Raw genomic sequence first — 27,282 nt, 5'->3', positions numbered from 1 at the left:
AGCTACATGTACATTACACACATATACAGCTCAGCTACATGTACATTACACATATACAGCTCAGCTACATGTACATTACACACATATATATACAGCTCAGCTACATGTACATTACACATATACAGCTCAGCTACATGTACATTACACACATATACAGCTCAGCTACATGTACATTACACACATATACAGCTCAGATACATGTACATTACACATATACAGCTCAGCTACATGTACATTACACATATACAGCTCAGCTACATGTACATTACACACATACAGCTCAGCTACATGTACATTACACACATACAGCTCAGCTACATGTACATTACACATATACAGCTCAGCTACATGTACAATACACATATACAGCTCAGCTACATGTACATTACACACATACAGCTCAGCTACATGTACATTACACACATACAGCTCAGCTACATGTACATTACACATATACAGCTCAGCTACATGTACATTACATATATACAGCTCAGCTACATATACATTACACACAGGGCTCTGCTGCAGGCATATATAACACAGACACACACAGCTCTGCTCCACACACATCACACACACACAGCTCTGCTGCACACACATCACCTCAGCTCATCCAGCACAGCAGAGTCCTGCATACACTGAGCAGCAGCCCCTGATCATGTGACTCCTCCTCCTCCATGTGACTGATCACATGACTGTGACATCATGGCAGGTCCTGGAAGCACAGGGGAAGCACACGGCTCCTGTACAGCTCTGCAGCTGGAGGTACAGTATATATATATATAATGGTGTGCCGGGCTGTATATATATATATGTATGTGTCACAGTGAAATGATAGAATGGGAATCTGGGGGGCTGTTGGCAGGAACTCTTCTGAAATCCTTACCCTCCAAATAAGTAGAATTTATTTGCAATTTCACGCAGACTTAGGTCGGTCTGGGGCGACTCCTGACTGGTTCATTCCATTGTTTACCTGAAAGGGCTCGGCCATTTCATTATTTCCCAGGATTTGATCAAATCCCTGATTCTATCATTTCACTGCAATATACCTGTGTACCGGCCGCTCTCTCCTATATACAGCAGCGCCACCATTTCCCTCAGGTTATGTGATGTATTACACTGCAGCTTATTGCAGAGAATATAACAGAGCTGCATTATCAGGAGCCGCGGAGGGAACAGGAGAGCGAGATATAAGTGACGTCTATGAGAAGCTTCATCCCCCAGATATATTACATTGTCTCCTCCCATGTTCCCCCATATCCCCTCCTGTCCATGTATATTTCTATCTCCAGGAATCTAGAGCCGCATTACATTGTCTCCTCCTCTTCCCTCCAGGATCCTCTGCTGATATCTTCTATATAAGAGACCGACCCATCAACCATGGAGAGAGACAGAGACAAGATGGCCGACAGGATAATAACCCTCACCCTACACATACTCTTCCTGCTTACTGGGGAGGTGAGGGATTCTGGGAGTGATGTCATCATGACATCATTCTTATCTATGGAATAACAGATGGATAGGACTGGGGAGGTGAGGGATTCTGGGAGTGATGTCATCATGACATCATTCTTATCTATGGAATAACAGATGGATAGGACTGGAGAGGTGAAGGATTCTGGGAATGGATGGAGTGATAGTAATGTGTCTCTCCATACACAGGATTACACAGTAGTGAAGAAGTCCTCTAGTGGGCGCTGTGGGGCCCCTGGGTGTGAAGGATGGGGAAGAACCCTGAGCCCAATCCCGGGGCCCCTGATACATGAGGAAATGGAGGAAGAGAAGATCCTAGAAGTCACCAACAAGATGGTGGAGCTGCTGAGTGGAGAGGTGAGACTGTGGCTGCTGGGAATGCTGGGACATTATACAGTAACACCACTGGAGGGGTGGGGGGGATGACTGTGTGATCATTGTGTGTGTCAGGTTCCTATAAGGTGTCAGGACGTGGCGGTCTATTTCTCCATGGAGGAGTGGGAGTATGTAGAAGGACACAAGGATCAGTACAAGGATGTGATGCTGGAGGATCAGCAGCCCCTCCCATCAGCAGGTAATAGACAGGACTATATACACACCTCCTCTCTGTATTATCTGGATGGAAAGAATGAATTCAGTCTCTGTATGTGTTCCCTCCAGTCAGATCCAGTAAGAGAACAGCACCAGAGAGATGTCCCCGTCCTCTTCTCCCACAGGATCAGGTAGATGGAGATGTTCCCTATGATGTGTAGATGTGAGGTTCTTGCTCTTAGTCTTGGTTTATCCTACACTATTATATGGATGATACTTGTGTAATGAGGAAGGTGGAGATGGCGGATAAAGCGACTATAGACATTACATGGTGTCTGGATCTTATCCCAGTTTGGGGCTATGGAGGCTGCTGGTCGGGATAAGGAGACAACTGGTTGGATTTTTTCCTATTTGATCCTTTATTTCCCATGAGATGTGTCTGGCAGAGGCCGATCTCCTCCCCTGAGACAACCAGTCTGGCCGTGCTGGATATACAGTGTATGAGGCTGTCACTGATGAGCAGACCTGTGGATATTCGGATTTGACCAGTGAATTTGAACGTGAAAATGTCCTGAACTTTCTCATAAACTCCAACCCTATTGAAGTCAACTTTGGGCCACAAAAAATGGCTGTAAAATGTGTGTATAAAGGGTAGAAGGCTGCAAATGCTACCACAATGTCGGTAAGCGGACATATTATCCAACTTTTAAGCAGTTCTTAAGTGTAAAACTGCAACAAGTGATTAATACCAAGATTAAACTTTTGCGACCCTCTGCAGTGTGGAGAGCGGCTAGGGGGGGGGGCAACGGGTAGGATGCAGAGCCTGTGATGTGGGGATGACAAGGTTCTAGATCCCCGTGAGCTGGAACCCATGATAGACCGGAGGAAGAGATGGTGGACACGCAACCTGAGACACCCAGTGGTCAGTAACCAATTGGCCGACTGATACGAGCCACTGCGACCAGGGCACACCAAAGCCATCTCAGAGGAGCTCACTAGTGTGGCGTGTGTTCTGGCAAAGTGCTGACGACAAGACATGGGTGGTTCACAAGTTTTGCTGTCAGGAATGGATAGAGGTCTGTAAAAAGAGATTAACAGGGATATGGATAGGTAACTACTGGGGTAGGGATCGGTAACTGCTGGGGTAGGGGTAGGTAACTACTGGGGTAGAGGTAGGTAACTACTGGGTTAGGGATAGGTAACTACTGGGGTAGGGATAGGTAACTACTGGGGAAGGGATAGATAACTGCTGGGGTAGGGATAGATAACTGCTGGGGTAGGGATAGATAACTGCTGGGGTAGGGATAGATAACTGCTGGGGTAGGGATAGATAACTGCTGGGTTAGGGATAGGTAACTACTGGGGTAGGGATAGGTAACTACTGGGGAAGGGATAGATAACTGCTGGGGTAGGGATAGATAACTGCTGGGGTAGGGATAGATAACTGCTGGGGTAGGGATAGATAACTGCTGGGGAAGGGATAGATAACTGCTGGGGTAGGGATAGATAACTGTTGGGGTAGGGATAGATAACTGCTGGGGTAGGGATAGATAACTGCTGGGGTAGGGATAGATAACTGCTGGGGTAGGGATCGGTAACTGCTGGGGTAGGGATAGATAACTGCTGGGATAAGTAGGATTAACCTGGCCCTATTGTGTTATTTTTTTCACCTACGGGGCTGTCTGGGGTCATTATTTGCCATGATCTCTAGTTTTTATTAGTAGAATTTTTGTGTAGATGATACGTATTGATCACTTATCAATATTTTAGTGGTCGGAATCTATGGACGTTATTCCCCCTTTCCTTATGTCGCACTGACGTTCTCATGGCCACCAGCTGATTGACTGCTGAGCAGCCTTTCAACAAACTTTGTTACAAAACAAGCAACAGATAGACGAACAACGCGTTACTGTTTGTGTATCAGTTTGTGTTTGCTGATCACTAGTTGTCACTGATCCATCATGTAATATCTATGTCCCTGCAGCTATGGGCTCAGATAACTCCTCCTGTCATCTCATCTCTGGTCATTATAATAATTACTCATCCTTTTCTGCTCATCCCATGTGACTTCTCCTCCTGTCTTATACACTTACCACGATTATTTCCCAGCTCAGAAATGGTACAGACCTGGAGGTAAAAGAAGAGGAAGAAGAAGAAGAGACAGATGACAGCAGTGATGAGCAGTATAAGGAGGACATCACTACAAGAAAAGGTCCAACCTCTATTAATGCTACAGACATAAGGGTTAAAGAGGAGGAGGAGGAGGAAGAAGAAGACACAGATGACAGCAGTGATAAGGAGGTCATAAGGGTAAAAGAAGAGGAAGAAGAAGTAGAGACAGTTGACAGCAGTGATGAGCAATATAAGCATAACATAAGGGTAAAAGAAGAGGAGGAAGAAGAAAAGACAGATGTGAGCGGTGATGAGCATTATAAGGAGGACATTACTACAGGTAAGCGCCCAGGTGGAATATTAAAAGCTGTGTGTCCTGTCAGTCTTCTCTGCTGTATATTCCCCCATACAGTGTACATTTCCCACTTAACTCCTGTACTGGTCCCCTGCCACAGACCTAATGCAGAGGAGCGGGACCCGCCCTTATTCTTTAAATAGAAAAACATAAACCTAAAAAATACACAGTCAGTAGTAGAAACATTGGGATCGGGACTACTCAACTCCTTTTTAGCCACTCATAGCCTACATATATGTGCTCTTTAAACTTTGCTAAACGTGGTGCAATAAACCAGAAAAAAGCATGTAGCTGCTAGACAATCAACTTTCAAAAAGAGAAAAAGAATCTGGATGCACTCACCAGTTAACAGAAAAAGTGTTGCTTTATTTTCCAACGAGTGTGTTTACAGCATAATTCAGGCAGGCGGAGGACGCCAAACACCCCCCACTGATGATGACAGCTGTTTCACGCCTACTTTTCGGCGCTTCATTATGATATGTGAGAACAAGGACATTACACAAACTATGAGCGCAAAAGGCTTGAATATAAAGTGTATAATGTTGCTTAGCACGAGCTATGCCTTTTTTGGACCCTGAGCTCTTTGAGATCATACCTGGAGTGTGAACGGGTCCCTAGAGGTCTCAGAACATATAAAGAGCCCTCACAGTTCCGCATGATGTCCAATTTGTTAATGAGTGGAAAGAACTACATCAGACACACTCGCTAAACCTAATGAAACTGATAATGAAGAGAACTTTACAAATAAAATAGAAACCGCAACAACATCAAGAGAGCAGAAGCAAAAAGAACAGGAACAAAACGGAAACAAGTGTGGTGGAAAAAATAAACAATGAAAATAAGACCATACAGACTGAACCTTCTCTAGTAGTAAATTTAACTAATCTTGAACTTAGTGAACCGGTTCTCTCTATTAAACAAAGGACTCAACTATTGTTTAACTGAAAAGTTTAACATGTCGGATTTTCAGATTGACATGTTTAAAAGCATAAAAAAATTAAATCTAAAAAAGGTTTTTTCTTGCAACACCATCCCGCATAGGAGAAAAGATGAGGAAGAGGGAGACAAGCCAGTTGAGGTACGGTCTTTAGGCTTCTACCTAGCTGGTATGGACAATGAACAAGATAGACAAGGGATCGCTACCCTACTAGATCTAGCAGACAGCAATGAGTTGTATGATGTAAATAATGAGTTTGAGTTTTTTTCAGGAGGAATTAAAAGCACTTTTTCCCCCCAAGTCAACCAGAGCTCTTTCAATACAAAGTAACTGAACAGGTAAAAGCCTTAATCTACCCACAGGACCCCGAGAATATAACATCACAAGAGAAAAAAGCCTTGGAATGGCTAAAGGAACATAAAGAAATAATATGCAAAAAAGCTGATAAAGGGGGGAAACCTAGTGATGATGTGGAGAAAAGATTATGAGGCAGAAGGAAGGAGACATTTAGGTGACACAAATACATATACAAAATTAAAAGAGAACCCCATTCCAAAAGTAAAAAGCAAGCTACAAACCTTATTGCGTACATATGTAGAAAAAAAATTTTTTATCTAAAAATACTGCTGAAAAACTACTACCCTCACATCCTAAGAATGCCGTATGGTACCACGTGCCTAAACTGTACAAAGGCATAAATCCACCTCCGGGACGCCCCATAGTAGCTGCGATAGACTCCATTATTGAACCACTGTCACAATATCTTGAGTGGCTATTAAAGCCTCTCCTTAAAAGTGTACCTACATTAGTAAAAGATACAAACGAGTTTTTGATGATACTAGGGGACACACAATGGCCAGAGGGAGCTATACTAGGCTCCATTGATGTGGAAAGCCTTTATACTCATATTCCACACCAAAAAAGGGGTGGCAGCTATACGGCAGTTGCTAGAACAGACAGAAAAAAACAAAGAATTTATAAATTTTGTTTGCGATGCGTTGTTTTTCATTTTGCAAAAAAATTGCTTTCAATTTAATGATGAATGGTATGTGGAGGGCAAGGGGACAGCGATGGGCACGCCCATCGCGTGTACCCTCGCCAACCTGTACTTGGCAGTGCTGGAAAGGGAAATTGTCTTTTCTGTAAAAAATTCCTTTTTAAAACACATACACTGTTTTCGTAGATTTGTGGATGACGTTTTCGTCATATGGCTGGGTACAGAAACTGAGTTTGAATCGTTTATCACATATCTGAATAACAACGATATGAATATGGTGTTTACAAGTAAAATTCATAAAACACAAATAGAATTCTTGGACGTCCTTATAAAAATAGAAGACAACAAAATCAATACTACAAGTTATCGTAAACCCATGGCAACAAATGCCATATTACACTACTCTAGCTATCATCCTCCACATACAAAGACAGCCGTACCTCACGGTCAATATCTCCGGTTACGAAGAATAAATAGTTCAGATGATCCATACACAGAACAAGCACAAGAACTTACCACGCGTCTCCTCGAAAGAGGTTATCCGTTGGAGGTCCTGGAAAAAGCCAATAAAAAAGCATTTAGTAAACAACAAAAAGATTTGCTTCTTCCTAAAAAAACATCATAAAAAACGCCATGATAAAAAAAACACGGTTTGTCTTTTCATTTAAATATAGTCCCTTAGCCAATTTAATTTGTAAGGCTATAATGGACAATTGGTGTATCATTCAGCATGAACCCTTGTTCATGAAGGAATATACAGACAAACCAATGATAACATTTAGGCGGACTAAAAACATAAAAGACATAATAGTGCGTATTCTAACAAAAAAAAATAGGGAACTGGTTAAGTGATACATTACAAGGGAATTACAAATGTGGAAACTGTAAGTGGTGCCCCCATTTAGAACAATCTAAAAGCGTAAATTTGGGAGGATACACTCATGCAATACGTGACATGATATGCTGCAAAACAAAATATGTAGTGTATGCTATTACCTGTACATGTAAGCTATACTACATAGGTAAAACCATCCGCCCCATGAATAAACGTTTCAGCGAGCATATAAGATCTTTGCGCACTGGACAAGGGGCTCCAAGACTAATAGAGCACATCAGTGATAAACATGGAGGCAACACAAGGGACCTTAAGTTTATGGGACTACAACGTATCCACTGTAGAAGTGGAAGAGATGCTCATAAAGAGTTAATGAAATGCGAAGCACGTCTAATCATAGCTACGAATGCGCAGGGAAAAATGGGTCTAAATGACCAAACTGATCTAAGTATGTTCCTCTAACCACATACATAAGATGTATTTATAGTTTTTCTATAGACATTAATTGTTTTTAACCATACACTGTTACGCCCTGGTCCTGATCACGTGATCTACTAGGCATATATCTAGTGACGTGGACAAAGGGGCGGGATCTGAGGAAGCGCCTAAAAGTAGGCGTGAAACAGCTGTCATCATCAGTGGGGGGTGTTTGGCGTCCTCCGCCTGCCTGAATTATGCTGTAAACACACTCGTTGGAAAATAAAGCAACACTTTTTCTGCTAACTGGTGATTGCATCCAGATTCTTTTTCTCCTTTTGAAAGTTGATAAACCTAAAAAATAATAAAGTTATTATTCTACAATCCTCTCTTCTCTATTGTCAGGTGACTGTACCCGGAGATCAGAGGGAAATCTGATATATTCAGGTTATAAAGCAGAGAATCCTATCACACAGGATACATATGAAGAACATTCTATTACCCCAGATCTACCCTCAGCCCCTCACAGCAAAGATCTGTCATCTCATCCTTATATACCAGTCCCATCTACTGATTCATCACAGCTTACTAAGCAAAATAAGGAGAAGCCATTTTCATGTTCAGAATGTGGGAAATGTTTTACTCAGAAATCAGATTTTGTTCAACATCGAAGAATTCACACAGGGAAGGGGAAATTTTCATGTTCAGAATGTGGGAAATTGTGTACTCGTAAATCAAATCTTGTTAACCATCAAAGAACTCACACAGGAGAGAGGCCGTTTTCATGTTCAGAATGTGGCAAATGTTTTACTGAGAAATCACATCTCAATACACATGAAAAAACTCACACGGGAGAGAAACCATTTATATGTTCAGAATGTGGGAAATGTTTTGTTCTCAAATCAGGTTTTGTTAGCCATCTGCGAACTCACACAGGAGAAAAGCCATTTTCATGTTCAGACTGTGGAAAATATTTTTCTCATCAATCAACTCTTGTTAAACATCTGAAAATTCACACAGGAGAGAAACCATTTTCATGTTCAGAATGTGGAAAATGTTTTAGTCATAAATCATATCTTATTCAACATCAAAATATTCACATAGGGGAAAAGCCGTTTTCATGCTCAGAATGTGCGAAATGTTTTAGTCATAAATCAAATCTCATTAAACATCAAAGAAGTCACACAGGGGATAGGCCATTTTTATGTTTAGAATGTGGGAAATGTTTTTCTCAGAAATCAGATTTTGTTAAACATCAAATAATTCACACAGGGAAGGGGAAATTCTTATGTTCAGAATGTGGAAAATGTTTTACAGAGAAATCACTTCTCACTACTCATGAAAGAACTCACATGAGAGAGAAATCGTTTTCATGTTCAGAATGTGAAAAATGTTTTACTCACAAATCATTTCTTGTTAAGCATCAAAGAATTCACACAGGAGAGAGGCCATTTTTATGTTCAGAATGTGGGAAAAGTTTTACTGAGAAATCACATCTCACTGCACATAAAAGAATTCACACAGGAGAGAAGCCGTTTTCCTGTTCAGAATGTGGAAAATGTTTTACTCAGAAATCATGTCTTGTTAAACATCAAAGAATTCATACAGGAGAGAAACCATATTCATGCTCAGAATGTAGGAAATGTTTTACTCAGAAATCTAGTCTTGTTAAACATCAAATAATTCACACAGGGGGAAAGCACTTTTCATGTTTAGAATGTGGAAAATGTTTTTATCAAAACTCAAGTCTTGTTAAACATCAAAGAATTCACACAGGGGAGAAGCACTTTTCATGTTCAGAATGTGGAAAATGTTTTTATGAGAAATCAAGTCTTGTTAAACATCAAAGAACTCACACAGGAGAGAAGCCATATTCATGTGATAAATGTGGGAAATGTTATACACGGAAGGAGAAACTTATGAAACACCTAAACAGTCACTCAGGGGAGAAGCCAAGTCAGATCGCTCAGTGATCAGTCACCCGTCTGTTCTCCAGAAAGCAGATAGAAGCCGGATACCACAGCTATGTATTCCCCATGTACAGAGGAGATTTGGCGGTAATACAGATATCATATACTGCAGCTCCAAACTTCTCACCAATTGGTAATAAAATGTTTCTTCTAAACCTTAGTCTCCTCTCCCTCCATCTCATGTGGATATATATATATATAGGGTTATGATGATGTGACAGATGACACAGGTCCTGAGTGGGCGGCAGCGGCTTCCTCTGCATAGTTAGTGGCCATGCATACACAGTACAGGAGCAGGGAGGCCGGGGAGGTTCTGGAGTCCCTGCTGCTCTATGTACAGTGTATTAGTGCAGCCGCCACAGGAGAAGAGAATCCTGTTGTACGTCCTATATACTGGGGACCACACTCACAATTCAGTACATAAATAACAAAAGAAGATGGGCCGTTCGGACTATGTTTGATTTTAAATTGTTCACCTGAACTATTAGATTTCAAATCGTTTACCTCATGTGCCATAATAATGCAACATTTGCAATTTTTTCTTTTGCATCTAAAAACTCCGACTCGATCCGCCCCATAAAGAGATTAGCATAACTGGGTGCGGCCTGAGTCCCCATCGCCATCCCCCTGGTCTGCAGGTAGATCCGCCCATCAAAAGTAAAAACATTTCTAGTTAAAATTAATCTCATACTTTTCACTAAAAAAATGAGGGCAAAAGAACTGCTAAGTCTTGTAAAAAAAGATCTATAAAAAGCGAAAGGTCAGCAGTTAAGCTCCCAATGCCTCGGTCCTCCAGGTGGATGGTCTAACCCTTTATGAACTTTGGGCAAATGGTAGAAGAAAGCCATTTTTTGGGTCAGCTATATTTAAAAACTGTTTTTCTTTTTTGTTTAAAATACTTTTTTTTTTTTTAATCAGAATTTTTATTTGGTTTTAACAAGAATTTTTTTTCTTTTAAAACACATAGTAAGGCACAACAAAAAGCATAGTAAAATGACATCTGAGTTTGGCGCATTAACTGATTTGGCGCATCATGACATATTTCCGACATTACTCAGAGTCTCAGATATATTGAAAAAGAACAAACAAAAAGTCAGTGGAAAGCAAAAACAAAAAAAACATTAACAAACACTTGCTCCATGTGGAAGAGAACATTACAAGAGATCATGAGTATGGGCCTTATTACACGGAACGATTGTTGTTCGAAAAATTGTTTGGATTTGAACGATAATGATTTAGTGTAATAGCAGACAACGATTAAACGGCCAATGAGAAATCGTTAGTCGTTTGATAGAGTTTGGACCTATTTTTATTCGCATGGAATAAGACGTTGTTTGGAGTAGCGACGAGAATATGTAACGATTATCGTTCTGTGTAATTGGGCGAAGGATTTCAGGTCGTTTTAGATTACATCGTATGGGAAGTAGTTCCCAATTTTGTCTGTCTATTCTGCTTCTGATAAGCATGACGGAGTTGTAAATATTGGTCCAACCTGGAATGTGGGAGGGCAAAGGTAGTATGTGGGTACTCAAAAGTGGTAATCCCACCAACATGCAATAACCAGTCGTGAAATATCACCGTCGTGCAATATCTGATGCAAATATAGTACTTCTTTATCCTCCCATGGAGAAAATCCCTCCAATTTAAAGAATTCCAGCAAGAGGGGATTGTGCCATAACGGAGTAAAGGTAGTGAAGCCCTTAGCCCCTAGGTGACCTAGGACGTACCGGTACGTCCTGAGCTATGAAGAGCGCTCCGGAGCGGAGCACGCTTCATAGCAGGTGGGGGCCGGCTGCAAACAGCAGCCGGCACCTCACCGTTAATGACACGCTGCAGCATGACATTAACTCTTTAAATGCCGCGTTTAAGTGTAAGTGACAGGGGGAGTCCCCTGTCACTTACCGATTGGGACCCCCGCAGTGTGACTGCGGGGGTCCTGATTTGTAAAACGGACCGCCGGAGATCTCTCACCTGCCTCCGTGCGGTCCAATCGGCACTCTGGTCACTGAGCCTGCATAGGCAGGAGGAATGAGGAAGGAGGAGCTTATCCTCTGAAACGTCCGCCGTGAGGTTGGATGGTTTGGACTGAGAGGAGAGCACGTATCAGCCTGTGAGCACCTTAATACCTTGTCCTGTACGAGAAACCGAATTAAACAGTAAAGTTTATAAGCAAAGCCAGCACTTGTGTGAGTATATGTTCTCGTGACTACGGAGAGCAAACACAGAGGAACTGCTATACAAGGTACCTCTCGTACGCTATACACATCTTGCTATATATTATTCCTGCACAGGCAGGCTCAATGAGCAGAGCGCCGATAACACTGATCAATGCTATGCCTATGGCATAGCAGTGATCAGTGTAGAAATCAAAGTACTGTATGTAGAAGTCCCCCAAAGGGACTTAAAATGTGTAAAAACAAAAAGTTAAAAATCACTAACACACTACCCCAAAGCCCCTCCCCCAATAAAAGTTTAAATCACCCCCTTTCCTATTATATAAATAAAAATAAATAAATAAACATATAATATAGCGTAGTGTGTGTAATTGTCTGATCTATTAAAATATAGCAAGCGTCATTGCGAACGGTTAACGGCGTACACGAAAAGAGGGAAAAAATGCGCGGATTACCGAATTTATGTCACATTATATATATTTAAAAAAATAATAAGTGATCAAAACGTCCGATCTTCACAAATATGGTATTAATAAAAACTAGAGATCATGGCGGAAAAAATGACACCCCATACAGCCCCGTAGGTGAAAAAAAATAAAACCGTTATAAGCGTCACAATTGGCCCATTTTATTAATATTTAATTGCCAAAAAAAAGGATTTCATTAAAAAAAATATATATAACATTAGAGAATCTGTGTAACCTGCATATGGTTGTGTTCAGACTGACCTATAGAATAATTGTATCATGTTGCTGTTACCATATAGTGTATTACGTAGACACAGGAACCCCCCAAGTTACCATATTGCATTCTTTTTTACGATTTCACCTATTTATATCTTCATAAATAATATATTTGGGATTCCGTCATACATGTTATGGTAAAATGAATGTCGCCATTACACAGTACAACTATTCCTGTAAAAAACAACAAGCCCCCACATGGCCTTGTAGATAGAAAACTGAGAGTGCTAGAGCTCTTAGAAGGGGAGGAGGGAAAAACGAAAGCGCAAAGATCAAAATTTGCGCGGTCCACTGGGTCATTTTGGGCCTGGTCCTCAAAGGGTTAAGAGCAAACATGTCCTTTGTCCTTTAGTCCAGACCTTTGTTATTAAAACTAACGTCAGGAGGACTTTCCCCTTCCATTTAGAATCTCCCGTTTCTAGGGCCATAATAGGTAACCTATGACCTCTAATCCAAGATATTAGTCTCCTCGTTTGCCCCATAGTTTCCTGACAACCCCAACCCCGGAGATGCTAAAAAATATATGTACGGGTTTGGAAGGGCTAGTCTGCCTGCAGTTTTGTTCCTCTGGAGCGTTGCAAGCTTGATTTGTGGTATCCCCTTGCTTAAAATACCTAATTTAAAAGCTTCCTCAATCCATTGGTTATACTGTAATTCAAACTCCAGGGTTTTGTAATATTTTTCATCCCCTAGGATTTTATATGCTTCTGTGAGGTAATCTTTCTTTATTCTGTATAACAATACATCCCCCTTTGCCTGCACCTCTAATTACCACATTTTCTTTTTTTCTTAAATTCTCCAGAGCTCTTCTTTCTTTGTGTGTTAGATTACCTTTTTTGTTGTTTTGCCCTCCTGAGATATTTCTTTTGAAATCCTCCATCGCTAGTTCAAAAAAAGTTTTGATATAATGTCCTTTGTGATGGAGTGGATAAAACGTAGAATGCCCCTTCACTTCCTGGTATTTATATTCATCCTCCCGTATCCCAAACCGTGAGCGAGTGAAGGACCGGATGGCAGCTGCTGAGAGAGGTGCGGAATGAAGAAGGTGGTGATGGAGAATCTCTCCTAGCAGGGAGAACTGGAAACTATGAATATTTTTTGTCATGTATTTGGTGGAAGTTTTTAGACTTGCGTAACCTGGAAGTGATACCCACGATGGAGGTGGTGTTTTATGAAAGATATATATATGTATGTATGCTATGAGTGTGGAGTTCTTTGTATAGCTTGAGAAAGGCCTGTCCCGAAGATATAGGCCGAAACGCGTTTTACTTTTTACAATAAATGGAAGACTATTACCAATGAGTATCTGCTTGGTCATACCTAGCGGATAGCCTGTGATGGTATCTATAGGATTCCCTGTCTCGTTGCACCTGCGCCCCAGATTACATAAGGGGTTTAGTCCGTGGATCCCAGTCCGACAATCGTTGTGCTCACCAGGTAATCCAGAAACTCTCCCTATATTGCTTGGGAAAAATAGGAGGTAAGTACAAGTCGCCTGTTAGCCCCTACCTGTCTAAATTGGGGGCGCCAGAGTCAGGCGTCCCTTACTGCTAGCAGACACTTTCCCTACACTAGGTCAATGAGGTAGTGGAATAGTCCGTCTAGTAATCAGGTGTAATGGAGAAAGTGGATGTACTCCATGATTTTAAAGTAAATGTTGCATTCCACTTGGGATCCGACGCGTTTCCTCCCCTCATAATTAGGTCATCCAGTCACAGTGACCCACTCGGAGGGTCATCAGGGAAGATGTGGACTTCCTGAGTACATAAAGGTAATGTATGGAATAAGTATCGAGATTAGATTATTTCGACTGGTCCTGGATGAAGCTAAGTGTAGTATGCAGCAATGGCATCATATAAACCTCTGTAGATGAAGAGAATAAAAAGAATGCCCTGACTAGACTAGTTTGGTTAGTTAGATATGCAGGTAGAGAGCGGAAGAGTCCTTGTAGCTGGTGTGCTAGATCCTCCTACAGTTAGAGGAAGCCTGTTGGCCAAAGGGGATATCTGTTAGATAATCAGGTACGTTCGGTCCGGGTCCCCCCACATACACAAAAATAAGTGTTCTGGTCTCCTGACACGCCGAACCGTGTGAGCTGGGATAGCTCCAGAGGGGGTAATTTATGGCTGACGCCATCACGCCGCACGGTGGCCATAAATTAACCCCTCTGGCCTTTGTCGGCAGGTTTAATAACCATCTCTGTTAAGATGTTATCCTGTATCAAAATGGCTAGGTTTTTGTTAAAGATCTGTAAAATACGAGGATATTCTAAGGAAAATCGTGAGGAAAAAGTGACAGGTACTTCGGTACGGTTTGTGCTAAATTTCTGGTTGTACAGTATATCCCCGTTGACGTTTTGGGGATAATTCACACTGTCTTTCATAATCTTCATTATTTGAGCATATGCGTTTAATTCTAGTAAGTTCCCCAACTGGTATTGCTCAAATAGTGTAACTGGGGTGTTGCGTGAAGTAGAGTGTTGCCCGCCGTGGGCTTACGGTATAATGATGTTTGTACTGACTGATCATCAGACAATGCATACAATTTTATATCCAAAAATGCTATTTCAGTAGAATGTAAATGATGTGTAAATGATAAATTGTGACAATTTCCTTTCCATACGAACAGCATATCATCAATGAAACGATTAAGGAATGGGTTGAATGGTGTGAATGTGTACAATGACTTCCACCAGGCCATATAAAGGCCTGCTAAAATAGGTGAGAAGGGCGCCCACATCGGGGCCCCTTTAGATGTCTCCATGGCCGGGGAATTTCTCGGTGCCAGGAACCGTCCTCTCTTCTTGAGGCCCAACAAAGCCAGGTCTACAAGTGTAGGTGCCGATGTCCTGTGTAAGTCTCTGTTAAAGGTGGCACCTTTAACCTGCAATTCCTGGAGAAACATTGTAGGTCCAAGTCTAGTTGGAATGTGTCAAAATGGCATGAAGGACAAAACGATAGTCTCTTCTGTAGAAGGGATATCTGGGCTTAGGGTTCTAGAGGAGAGAGTCTGTGCCTACATGTGATCTGGTAGACAAAGATGCCGATACAACATTGTAGCTCAATTGTTCTCTTCTCTATGTCATGCGCCCAGAGGAAGTCTTGAAGTTGTAGGCACGGTTAAGCTCGGGATGCTGCTTTTGTTGGAGTTGGACCCAGATACAGGAGATCAGAATTTTTGTCTGGTTTGCCTTTTTGGAAGCCATGTGGATCCTGCCACTTGTAAACTGGGTAAAGCGCATAGTCTTCAGCGTTCCTGATCAAGTTCTTTCTTTTCTGTAATTCTGTTTCTGTCTTAAAGGTTTGTATACTAGTGGTGATCCTCTCGGTCAGGGTAGTAAGTTCGTTCGTCGGGTGTGATACATCCCCTGCTGAGGTAAATGACGTCAATGTGAAACTCGAGCATTTATGCAGGGGACCCAAGCTTGGCACAGGAAAGGTTGTGTGAAAACCTGTCAACCTCAGAAAATGATGGAAACACCACGGAAATGGACAGGAAACAGCAGGGGCAGCATGCATGGATGCCTCTGAGGCTGCCTAATCGCACCATTACGCCAAATTCTGTGCAACATCAAGACAATAGTGCTGACCCAGACCAAGATAGGCAAGGCACATGTGACCACGGTCAAAGGCCTGAAGGTTACTTTGAAGTTCAAAGGGCTTGGAGAGTGTTCCCTTGCCTGTGCCTGACAAGCTGACTGCTCCCCTCCTCCCCCCTTAATAACTTCTCTTTTTATGTTACTAGACTGACCTGGGCTGGGGCATGACATCCCCTGACTACTTTAGCAGTTGGGGTAATTTTCCCTGTATCATGTGACTCACCACTTCTCCCCACCGCTGCTTTGAGTTTGAATTTGAGTGGCTCAGTGGTTAGCACTGTAACCTTGCAGCGCTGGGGTCCTGGGTTCAAATCACACCAAGGACAACATCTGCATGAAGTTTGTTCCCTCCACATGATCACCTGTTCACACTGCTGCAGTTTTAACAGCGGTGTACCCTGAGGCCCCATAAGTTGCGAGAAGCTAAGTAGTGAATGTCTGCGGTGTTCTTTGAAAACTGAAATTGAACATTAAAAAAAAACACCATAAAAGTGGCCTTTACCAGCGTTTAGATGAGGCAGCCGTGGAACCTCCCAAAAATTATGCCTGACACAGCATGGCAGGGAGGACACAGGGAACCATTAAAAGTGAGGTAGAAAGTGAGCCTCCCAACAATTATGCCAGACACAGCATGGCAGTGAGAACTCAGTGAACAAGGTAGATAAGGCAGGCGTTCAACCTCACAAAAATTAGGCCTGACACAGCATGGCAGTGAGGACACAGAGAACCATTAAAAGTGAGGTAGCAAGTGAGCCTCCCAAAACATATGCCAGACACAGCATGGCGGTGATGACAGAGTGACCCAGGTAGAAGCAGTAGCAGGTGAGCCTCCCAAAAATTATGCCAGACACAGCATGGCGGAAGAAGAATAGGCTGTTGGCTGAGAATTGAAGGAGGAGGAGAGGATATACGAAGAATCCTCATGTTGAGCTGCTTTCCCCGGGTGGGCAGTTGAATTCAGGTGAAATCCAGGCTTGAAATCCAAGGCAGAAAAAGCCAGTTCGGGCCAAGTATCCAGCTTTGCAACCCAGTAGTTGTATGTAGCAGAGTGATCGGGAAGGACGTTGGTATGGTCAGCAAGGTACTTTCTCACCATCTTTCTAAAGGCCTCCCCCCTTCTCTGTCTAGATTAGGGACGGGTGACAGTCTTACTGGGGTGCCATGAAATTGTCAAAGGCCTTGGAGAGTGTTCCCCTGCCCCTTGACAAACTGCCTGCTCCAACCCTCCTCTCCCCCGCTTTTTGGCCCACAGAACTACGTCCTCTGGCGCTAGTGGTGTGAAATGGGAAGTACATTTTCAGCTTCTGCACCAGGGCCTGTTGATATTGATTCACTCTCATACTGCGTTCCTCGACAGGAATGAGAGTGGAAAAGTTCTGCTTGTACCGAGGGACAAGGAGGGTGAACACCCAGTAATCGGTGTTGTCAAAAAAAATTTTAAACCCAGGGACACGGGAAAGACAGCCTAACATAAAGTCAGCCATGTGCGCCAGGGTCCCAACACGCAAAAATTCCCTCTCCTCAATAGGCTGACTCTCAATTTCCTCCTCCTCCTCCACTAAGTCCTCCTCTTCAGGCCATACACCCTCAACAGCTAAAGATTGAGCATGGGTTCCCTCTTCATTCACGGCAGCAGTCTTCTCTTCCTCCTCTACTTCGTGCTGAGAAACAAACGTGAGGGTGGGCCAGCTATCTGGCGGCGGATGTTCTTCCCCCGTCTCCTGAGACGAAGGCAAAGTCTCAGACTTCAGGCTGAGCAGGGAGGTTTGAAGCAGACACAGCAGCGGGATGGTGAGGCTGATGATGGCAGCATCACCGCTGACCATCTGTGTTGACTCCTCAAAGGGGCCCAGTACCTGACAGATAGCAGACATCCACGTCCACTCCTCATTGTAGATTTGAGGAAGCTGACTGACCTGACTACCGTTCTTGCCGAGATTGACATCTGACATTCCACAATGGCTCTGCGTTGCTGATAAACCTTGACTACCATCTGGAAGGTGGAATTCCACCGCGTGGGTACATTTCGCCTGACACAGCATGTCAGTGAGAACACAGGGAACCATTAAAACAGATGTAGCATATGAACCACCCAAAAACTTAGCCTGACACCACGGAGATACAATAGATGACCAGACAGTCCTGCAAAATAGTCGAATTTGAATTCAACTATTAGTCAAATTGAAGTTGATTTGATTTGAAAATTGAAATTGAAGATTAAAAAAAGGCCATAATGTGGCCTTTAACGAGCAGCTGACTACTGCCTTTGAGACAGCTAAAAAATGAAAGGACGGCAGAGAACACCCGCAAGTTGACATCCACAGATAATATGGTTCAAAATGGACAACACAAGGATGCTAAATTAGGATCCACCATTTTCACTGTCTGTTCCTTTGAATGGTGGCTTGTATCTTGGAGATACAATAGATGACCTGACAGCTCTGCAAAATAGCACTTGAATTGAAGTCGATTTGATTTGAAAATTGATATTGAAGATGAAAAAAAAGACCATAAAGTGGGCCTGACACAGTAGAGTACCGAGGGGCAGCCAACGCCATGAGGTTCCTAAAGGCCTCTGTCTCTACCAGCCGATAGCGCAGCATCTCCAGGCTTAGCAGTTTGCCTATGTGCACATTTAGAGCTTGTGCATGCGTGTGAGTGGCAGTGTTTTTGCGCTTCTGTTCAAAGGTCTGTTGTGGGGACAGTTGAACGCTGCGCTTGGACACCTTGCTGGAGGGTGTGGAGCATAGTGGAGGTAAAGGGGTGGGTGTAGGGCGGGAGGCGCTCGTGCCTGGGGCCTGGGCGGGGGGACTGACAGAGCCAGCACAGGGGAAGGAGCAGGGGTGTGACTTGCAGTCACTGAGTGGCCTGGGTTCCACTGAGTGGGGTGTTTAGCACTCATATGCCTGCGCATGCTGGTAGTGGTTAGGCTGGTAGTGGTGGCTCCCCTGCTGATCCTGGCATGGCACAGGTTGCACACTACAGTCCATCGGTCATCCGCAGTTTCTTTAAAGAACCTCCAGGCTTGCGAACATCTAGACCTGGCCACAGGAGTTTGACTCCGTGAAACAGTTGCTGATCTACTTGCTCTGGCCCTGCTTCTCCCTCTGCCTACCCATCTTCCTCTTCCAACCGGTTCTGTGACTGACCTTGCCTCAGTAGCTAAGTGTAAGTGTTGCTATATACTGTATGCCACCCTCTTACACAGGGCAATTAGCAGTGAGCTTGGATATGACTGCACGAAGAAATAAGAAAATATACTAGTCACACTAGTTTTTGGAGGCTGTCGTATAGTCTGTGTGTATGTGGTGGTGGTAAATGGTGTAAGCCCCCTGTTACACAGGACAATGAGCAGTGAGGTTCTATGCAGCTGTACTACAAATCACAGCAATACAATGTACAACAGCAGCAGCACCAGCCACTAAAAATATAATAGTACTGAGGACTTCTTTGGGGTCTGTATGCACCACCTGCTGTCCCCTTTCTGCCAGCAGCCGATCACCACAGTGTGCTGCTGAAATCATGGTAGCTGCACTGCAAGTCCCAGCCAGCAGTCTGGAGTAATACAAAAAAAAATAATGCACAGAAAAATGCAACAGCAAGATACAGACCCACCATAGACATGAAAATAGGTAAAATAGAATATAATAGAATTAAAATAGAAATAAAATAGTTTGTCCTTTTTTAAAAAAAAAAAAAAAAAAATGATTTTAAACCCTTACATGGGCTGTTGGCTTCTTTCTATAGTATCCCTGCCTACTGGAACGCTAATTCCCTCCCTAACGCTCTCCCTGACAAGCAGCAGCTATATGGCAGGGTCATCTGATCTGGCCAACCAATCGCTGCTATCGACATGTATGGGTCCCACGTGGTCACAGGATGTACCAAAGAGTCTCCTGCATGTTGATTGGCTGAGAAATTGCGGCCAAACTTGTGGTCAAACAGGAAACGGATGATGCCATTTTCTCGAGTATCGACTAGCATCGAGTACCCTAATACTTGAACGAGTACCAAGCTTGGACGAGCATGCTCGCTGATCACTGTTCATTACGCATATACAGCTCTACTGTGTACACATACAGCTCAGCTACATGTACATTATACACATACAGCTCAGCTACATGTACATTACACACATAAACAGCTCAGCTACATGTACATTACACATATACAGCTCAGCTACATGTACATTACACATATATACAGCTCAGCTACATGTACATTACACATATACAGCTCAGCTACATGTACATTACACATATATACAGCTCAGCTACATGTACATTACACACATACAGCTCAGCTACATGTACATTACACACACATACAGCTTAGCTACATGTACATTACACACATACAGCTCAGCTACATGTACATTACACATATACAGCTCAGCTACATGTACATTACACATATACAGCTCAGCTACATGTACATTACACACACATACAGCTTAGCTACATGTACATTACACACATACAGCTCAGCTACATGTACATTACACATATACAGCTCAGCTACATGTACATTACACACATATACAGCTCAGCTACATGTACATTACACATATACAGCTCAGCTACATGTACATTACACACATATAGCTCAGCTACATGTACATTACACATATACAGCTCAGCTACATGTACATTACACACATTCAGCTCAGCTACATGTACATTACACACATACAGCTCAGCTACATGTACATTACACACACAGCTCAGCAACATGTACATTACACACATACAGCTCAGCTACATGTACATTACACATATATACAGCTCAGCTACATGTACATTACACATATATACAGCTCAGCTACATGTACATTACACACATATACAGCTCAGCTACATGTACATTACACACATATACAGCTCAGCTACATGTACATTACACACATACAGCTCAGCTACATGTACATTACACACATACAGCTCAGCTACATGTACATTACACATATATACAGCTCAGCTACATGTACATTACACACATACAGCTCAGCTACATGTACATTACACATATATACAGCTCAGCTACATGTACATTACACATATACAGCTCAGCTACATGTACATTACACACACATACAGCTCAGCTACATGTACATTACACATATACAGCTCAGCTACATGTACATTACACATATATACAGCTCAGCTACATGTACATTACACATATACAGCTCAGCTACATGTACATTACACACATATAGCTCAGCTACATGTACATTACACACATATACAGCTCAGCTACATGTACATTACACACATATACAGCTCAGCTACATGTACATTACACATATACAGCTCAGCTACATGTACATTACACACATACAGCTCAGCTACATTACACATATATACAGCTCAGCTACATGTACATTACACATATACAGCTCAGCTACATGTACATAACACACATATATACAGCTCAGCTACATGTACATTACACATATACAGCTCAGCTACATGTACATTACACACATATACAGCTCAGCTACATGTACATTACACATATACAGCTCAGCTACATGTACATTACACACATACAGCTCAGCTACATGTACATTACACATATACAGCTCAGCTACATGTACATTACACACATATACAGCTCAGCTACATGTACATTACACATATATACAGCTCAGCTACATGTACATTACACACATATACAGCTCAGCTACATGTACATTACACACATACAGCTCAGCTACATGTACATTACACATATATACAGCTCAGCTACATGTACATTACACACATACAGCTCAGCTACATGTACATTACACACATACAGCTCAGCTACATGTACATTACACATATACAGCTCAGCTACATGTACATTACACATATATACAGCTCAGCTACATGTACATTACACATATACAGCTCAGCTACATGTACATTACACATATACAGCTCAGCTACATGTACATTACACACATACAGCTCAGCTACATGTACATTACACACATACAGCTCAGCTACATGTACATTACACATATACAGCTCAGCTACATGTACATTACACATATATACAGCTCAGCTACACGTACATTACACATATACAGCTCAGCTACATGTACATTACACATATACAGCTCAGCTACATGTACATTACACACATACAGCTCAGCTACATGTACATTACACACATATACAGCTCAGCTACATGTACATTACACACATACAGCTCAGCTACATGTACATTACACATATATACAGCTCAGCTACATGTACATTACACATATATACAGCTCAGCTACATGTACATTACACACATATACAGCTCAGCTACATGTACATTACACATATATACAGCTCAGCTACATGTACATTACACACATATACAGCTCAGCTACATGTACATTACACACACATATACAGCTCAGCTACATGTACATTACACATATACAGCTCAGCTACATGTTCATTACACATACAGCTCAGCTACATGTACATTACACACATATACAGCTCAGCTACATGTACATTACACACATATACAGCTCAGCTACATGTTCATTACACATACAGCTCAGCTACATGTACATTACACACATATACAGCTCAGCTACATGTACATTACACATATACAGCTCAGCTACATGTACATTACATATATACAGCTCAGCTACATGTACATTACACACATATACAGCTCAGCTACATGTACATTACATATATACAGCTCAGCTACATGTACATTACACACATATACAGCTCAGCTACATGTACATTACATATATACAGCTCAGCTACATGTACACAGGGGCGGATTAACTTTACTATGGGCCCCGGGCTGTTCGCCAAGCTTGGGCCCCTAACCCACTGTAACTATGTAACAGCACTAGCTTTAGTCTTTTTCCCCCATAGTGCAGCCTGTAAAGGACCTGTGGTGACATCATTGTCACATGTTAAGATCCTTCAGTATGTTCTCTAATGTTACTGAATTGTTTCATGGTTGCAGTTTTGCCCTGATTCGTGCAAAATTGCAGTAAAAAGCAGCCCCCTTTTTTTTTTTTTTTTTTTTTTTTGAAAAGCAGAACTGTAGCCTGAAGATAAACCACCACTGAAAGTATAAGTATGTTTGGATGGCCATGGGCCCCTCAGAAGGGCTACTGTCCGAAACGGACCTATTATGATCCGCTACTGTATGTACATTACACACAGGGCTCTGCTGCAGGCATATATAACACACACATACACAGCTCTGCTCCACACACATCACACACACACAGCTCTGCTCCACACACATCACACACACACAGCTCTGCTCCACACACATCACACACACAGCTCTGCTGCATACACATCACTTCAGCTCATCCAGCACAGCAGAGTCCTGCATACACTGAGCAGCAGCCCCTGATCATGTGACTCCTCCTCCTCCATGTGACTGATCACATGACTGTGACATCATGGCAGGTCCTGGAAGCACAGGGGAAGCACACGGCTCCTGTATCTGCAGCTGGAGGTACAGTATATATATATATATATATGTATCAGGGATTGTATCCCGGCCGCTCTCTCCTATATACAGCAGCGCCACCATTTCCCTCAGGTTATGTGATGTATTACACCGCAGCTTATTGCAGAGAATATAACAGAGCTGCATTATCAGGAGCCGCGGAGGGAACAGGAGAGCGAGATATAAGTGACGTCTATGAGAAGCTTCATCCCCCCGATATATTACATTGTCTCCTCCCATGTTCCCCCATATCCCCTCCTGTCCATGTATATTTCTATCTCCAGGAATCTAGAGCCGCATTACATTGTCTCCTCCTCTTCCCTCCAGGATCCTCTGCTGATATCTTCTATATAAGAGACCGACCCATCAACCATGGAGAGAGACAGAGACAAGATGGCCGACAGGATAATAACCCTCACCCTACACATACTCTTCCTGCTTACTGGGGAGGTGAGGGATTCTGGGAGTGATGTCATCATGACATCATTCTTATCTATGGAATAACAGATGGATAGGACTGGGGAGGTGAGGGATTCTGGGAGTGATGTCATCATGACATCATTCTTATCTATGGAATAACAGATGGATAGGACTGGAGAGGTGAGGGATTCTGGGAGTGATGTCATCATGACATCATTCTTATCTATGGAATAACAGATGGATAGGACTGGAGAGGTGAGGGATTCTGGGAGTGATGTCATCATGACATCATTCTTATCTATGGAATAACAGATGGATAGGACTGGAGAGGTGAGGGATTCTGGGAATGGATGGAGTGATAGTAATGTGTCTCTCCATACACAGGATTACACAGTAGTGAAGAAGTCCTCTAGTGGGCGCTGTGGGGCCCCTGGGTGTGAAGGATGGGGAAGAACCCTGAGCCCAATCCCGGGGCCCCTGATACATGAGGAAATGGAGGAAGAGAAGATCCTAGAAGTCACCAACAAGATGGTGGAGCTGCTGAGTGGAGAGGTGAGACTGTGGCTGCTGGGAATGCTGGGACATTATACAGTAACACCACTGGAGGGGTGGGGGGGATGACTGTGTGATCATTGTGTGTGTCAGGTTCCTATAAGGTGTCAGGACGTGGCGGTCTATTTCTCCATGGAGGAGTGGGAGTATGTAGAAGGACACAAGGATCAGTACAAGGATGTGATGCTGGAGGATCAGCAGCCCCTCCCATCAGCAGGTAATAGACAGGACTATATACACACCTCCTCTCTGTATTATCTGGATGGAAAGAATGAATTCAGTCTCTGTATGTGTTCCCTCCAGTCAGATCCAGTAAGAGAACAGCACCAGAGAGATGTCCCCGTCCTCTTCTCCCACAGGATCAGGATCAGGTAGATGGAGATCTTCCCTATGATCTGCACATCCCACCTGACTTCTCCTACTGCCTTATAATCTTACCTTGTTTATTTCACAGCTCAGAAATCAGACTGAAGATCTGAATGATATCAATGCTACAGACATAAGGGTAAAAGAAGAGGAAGAAGAAGAGGGGACAGATGACAGCAGTGATGAGCAGTATAAGGAGGACATCAGTACAGGTAACCGCCTGGATAAAATATTATAAGCTCTGTGTCCTGTCAGTCTTCTCTGCTGTATACTCCCTCATACAGTGGCACCCTATAATCCTATAATACATTTCCTCCAGGTTCAGCTCCAATGCTCTCTGATGCCAGTGTTTCAGAGGAACTTGAGCTTTTAGCGTTAATAAGGTGATGGGTCCAGATGGTTTCCATCCTAGATATAGAACTCTGATCTATGATTACTGACCCTATGATGGGTCTGTATAACCAACCATATTAACAGATGTTCAGACCATTTACCTGACATCTGTAGTAGAGAAGAGGCCGGTGACTACAGACCAGTTACCTGACATCTGTAGTAGAGAAGAGGCCGGTGACTACACACCAGTTACCTGACATCTGTAGTGGAGAAGAGGCTGATGACTACAGACCAGTAACCTGACATCTGTAATAGAGAAGAGGCCGGTGACTACAGACCAGTTACCTGACATCTGTAGTAGAGAAGAGGCTGGTGACTACACACCAGTTACCTGACATCTGTAGTAGAGAAGAGGCTGGTGACTACACACCAGTTACCTGACATCTGTAGTAGAAAAGAGGCCGGTGACTACAGACCAGTTACCTGACATCTGTAGTCGAGAAGAGGCCGGTGACTACAGACCAGTTACCTGACATCTGTAGTAGAGAAGAGGCCGGTGACTACAGACCAGTTGTCTGACATCTGTAGTAGAGAAGAGGCCGGTGAGTACAGACCAGTTACCTGACATCTGTAGTAGAGAAGAGGCCGGTGACTACAGACTAGTAACCTGACATCTGTAGTAGAGAAGAGGCCGGTGACTACACACCAGTTAACTGACATCTGTAGTAGAGAAGAGGCCGGTGACTACACACCAGTTAACTGACATCTGTAGTAGAGAAGAGGCCGGTGACTACAGACCAGTTGTCTGACATCTGTAGTAGAGAAGAGGCCGGTGACTACAGACCAGTTGTCTGACATCTATAGTAGAGAAGAGGCCGGTGACTACACACCAGTTACCTGACATCTGTAGTGGAGAAGAGGCTGATGACTACAGACCAGTAACCTGACATCTGTAATAGAGAAGAGGCTGGTGACTACAGACCAGTTACCTGACATCTGTAGTAGAAAAGAGGCCGGTGACTACAGACCATTTACCTGACATCTGTAGTAGAGAAGAGGCCGGTAACTACACACTAGTTACCTGACATCTGTAGTAGAGAAGAGGCCGGTGACTACAGACCAGTTATCTGACATCTGTAGTAGAGAAGAGGCCGGTGACTACACACCAGTTACCTGACATCTGTAGTAGAGAAGAGGCCGGTGACTACACACCAGTTACCTGACATCTGTAGTAGAGAAGAGGCCGGTGACTACACACCAGTTACCTGACATCTGTAGTAGAGAAGAGGCCGGTGACTACACACCAGTTAACTGGCATCTGTAGTAGAGAAGAGGCCGGTGACTACAGACCAGTTGTCTGACATCTGTAGTAGAGAAGAGGCCGGTGACTACACACCAGTTACCTGACATCTGTAGTGGAGAAGAGGCTGATGACTACAGACCAGTAACCTGACATCTGTAATAGAGAAGAGGCTGGTGACTACAGACCAGTTACCTGACATCTGTAGTAGAGAAGAGGCTGGTGACTACGGACCAGTTACCTGACATCTGTAGTAGAAAAGAGGTCGGTGACTACAGACTAGTTACCTGACATTTGTAGTAGAGAAGAGGCCGGTGACTACACACTAGTTACCTGACATCTGTAGTAGAGAAGAGGCCGGTGACTACAGACCAGTTACCTGACATCTGTAGTAGAGAAGAGGCCGGTGACTACACACCAGTTACCTGACATCTGTAGTAGAGAAGAGGCCAGTGACTACACACCAGTTTCCTGACATCTGTAGTAGAGAAGAGGCCGTGACTACACACCAGTTACCTGACATCTGTAGTAGAGAAGAGGCCGGTGACTACACACCAGTTACTTGACATCTGTAGTAAAGAAGAGGCCGGTGACTACAGACCAGTTAACTGACATCTGTAGTAGAGAAGAGGCCGGTGACTACAGACCAGTTACCTGACATCTGTAGTAGAGAAGAGGCCGGTGACTACAGAC

General features: G+C 43.1%; 2 protein-coding genes across 3 annotated transcripts in view; one reads left to right on the top strand and one right to left on the bottom strand.

Moving 5' to 3' along the window:
• The window catches only part of LOC138786721 (zinc finger protein ZFP2-like), a 380,133-nt gene that overhangs the window by 119,819 nt on the left and 233,032 nt on the right, over nucleotides 1–27,282 (bottom strand). The gene's annotated exons all lie outside the window — the stretch shown is intronic.
• Nucleotides 625–27,282, top strand: part of LOC138786680 (uncharacterized) — a 76,188-nt gene continuing 49,530 nt past the window's right edge. Inside the window, exons 1-9 of the mRNA XM_069963660.1 lie at nucleotides 625–765; nucleotides 1,336–1,458; nucleotides 1,663–1,830; nucleotides 1,924–2,047; nucleotides 2,134–2,195; nucleotides 4,114–4,456; nucleotides 8,063–9,613; nucleotides 14,729–14,850; nucleotides 25,045–25,168. Coding sequence (XP_069819761.1) covers nucleotides 1,381–1,458; nucleotides 1,663–1,830; nucleotides 1,924–2,047; nucleotides 2,134–2,195; nucleotides 4,114–4,456; nucleotides 8,063–9,613; nucleotides 14,729–14,850; nucleotides 25,045–25,168 — 2,572 coding nt within the window. The 5' untranslated portion in view covers nucleotides 625–765; nucleotides 1,336–1,380. The remainder of the gene's footprint in view (nucleotides 766–1,335; nucleotides 1,459–1,662; nucleotides 1,831–1,923; nucleotides 2,048–2,133; nucleotides 2,196–4,113; nucleotides 4,457–8,062; nucleotides 9,614–14,728; nucleotides 14,851–25,044; nucleotides 25,169–27,282) is intronic.

Source organism: Dendropsophus ebraccatus, chromosome 3, assembly GCF_027789765.1.
Source record: "Dendropsophus ebraccatus isolate aDenEbr1 chromosome 3, aDenEbr1.pat, whole genome shotgun sequence".
In the NCBI taxonomy this organism is placed as follows: domain Eukaryota; kingdom Metazoa; phylum Chordata; class Amphibia; order Anura; family Hylidae; genus Dendropsophus; species Dendropsophus ebraccatus.
This window is presented reverse-complemented; position numbering and strand designations above follow the sequence as displayed.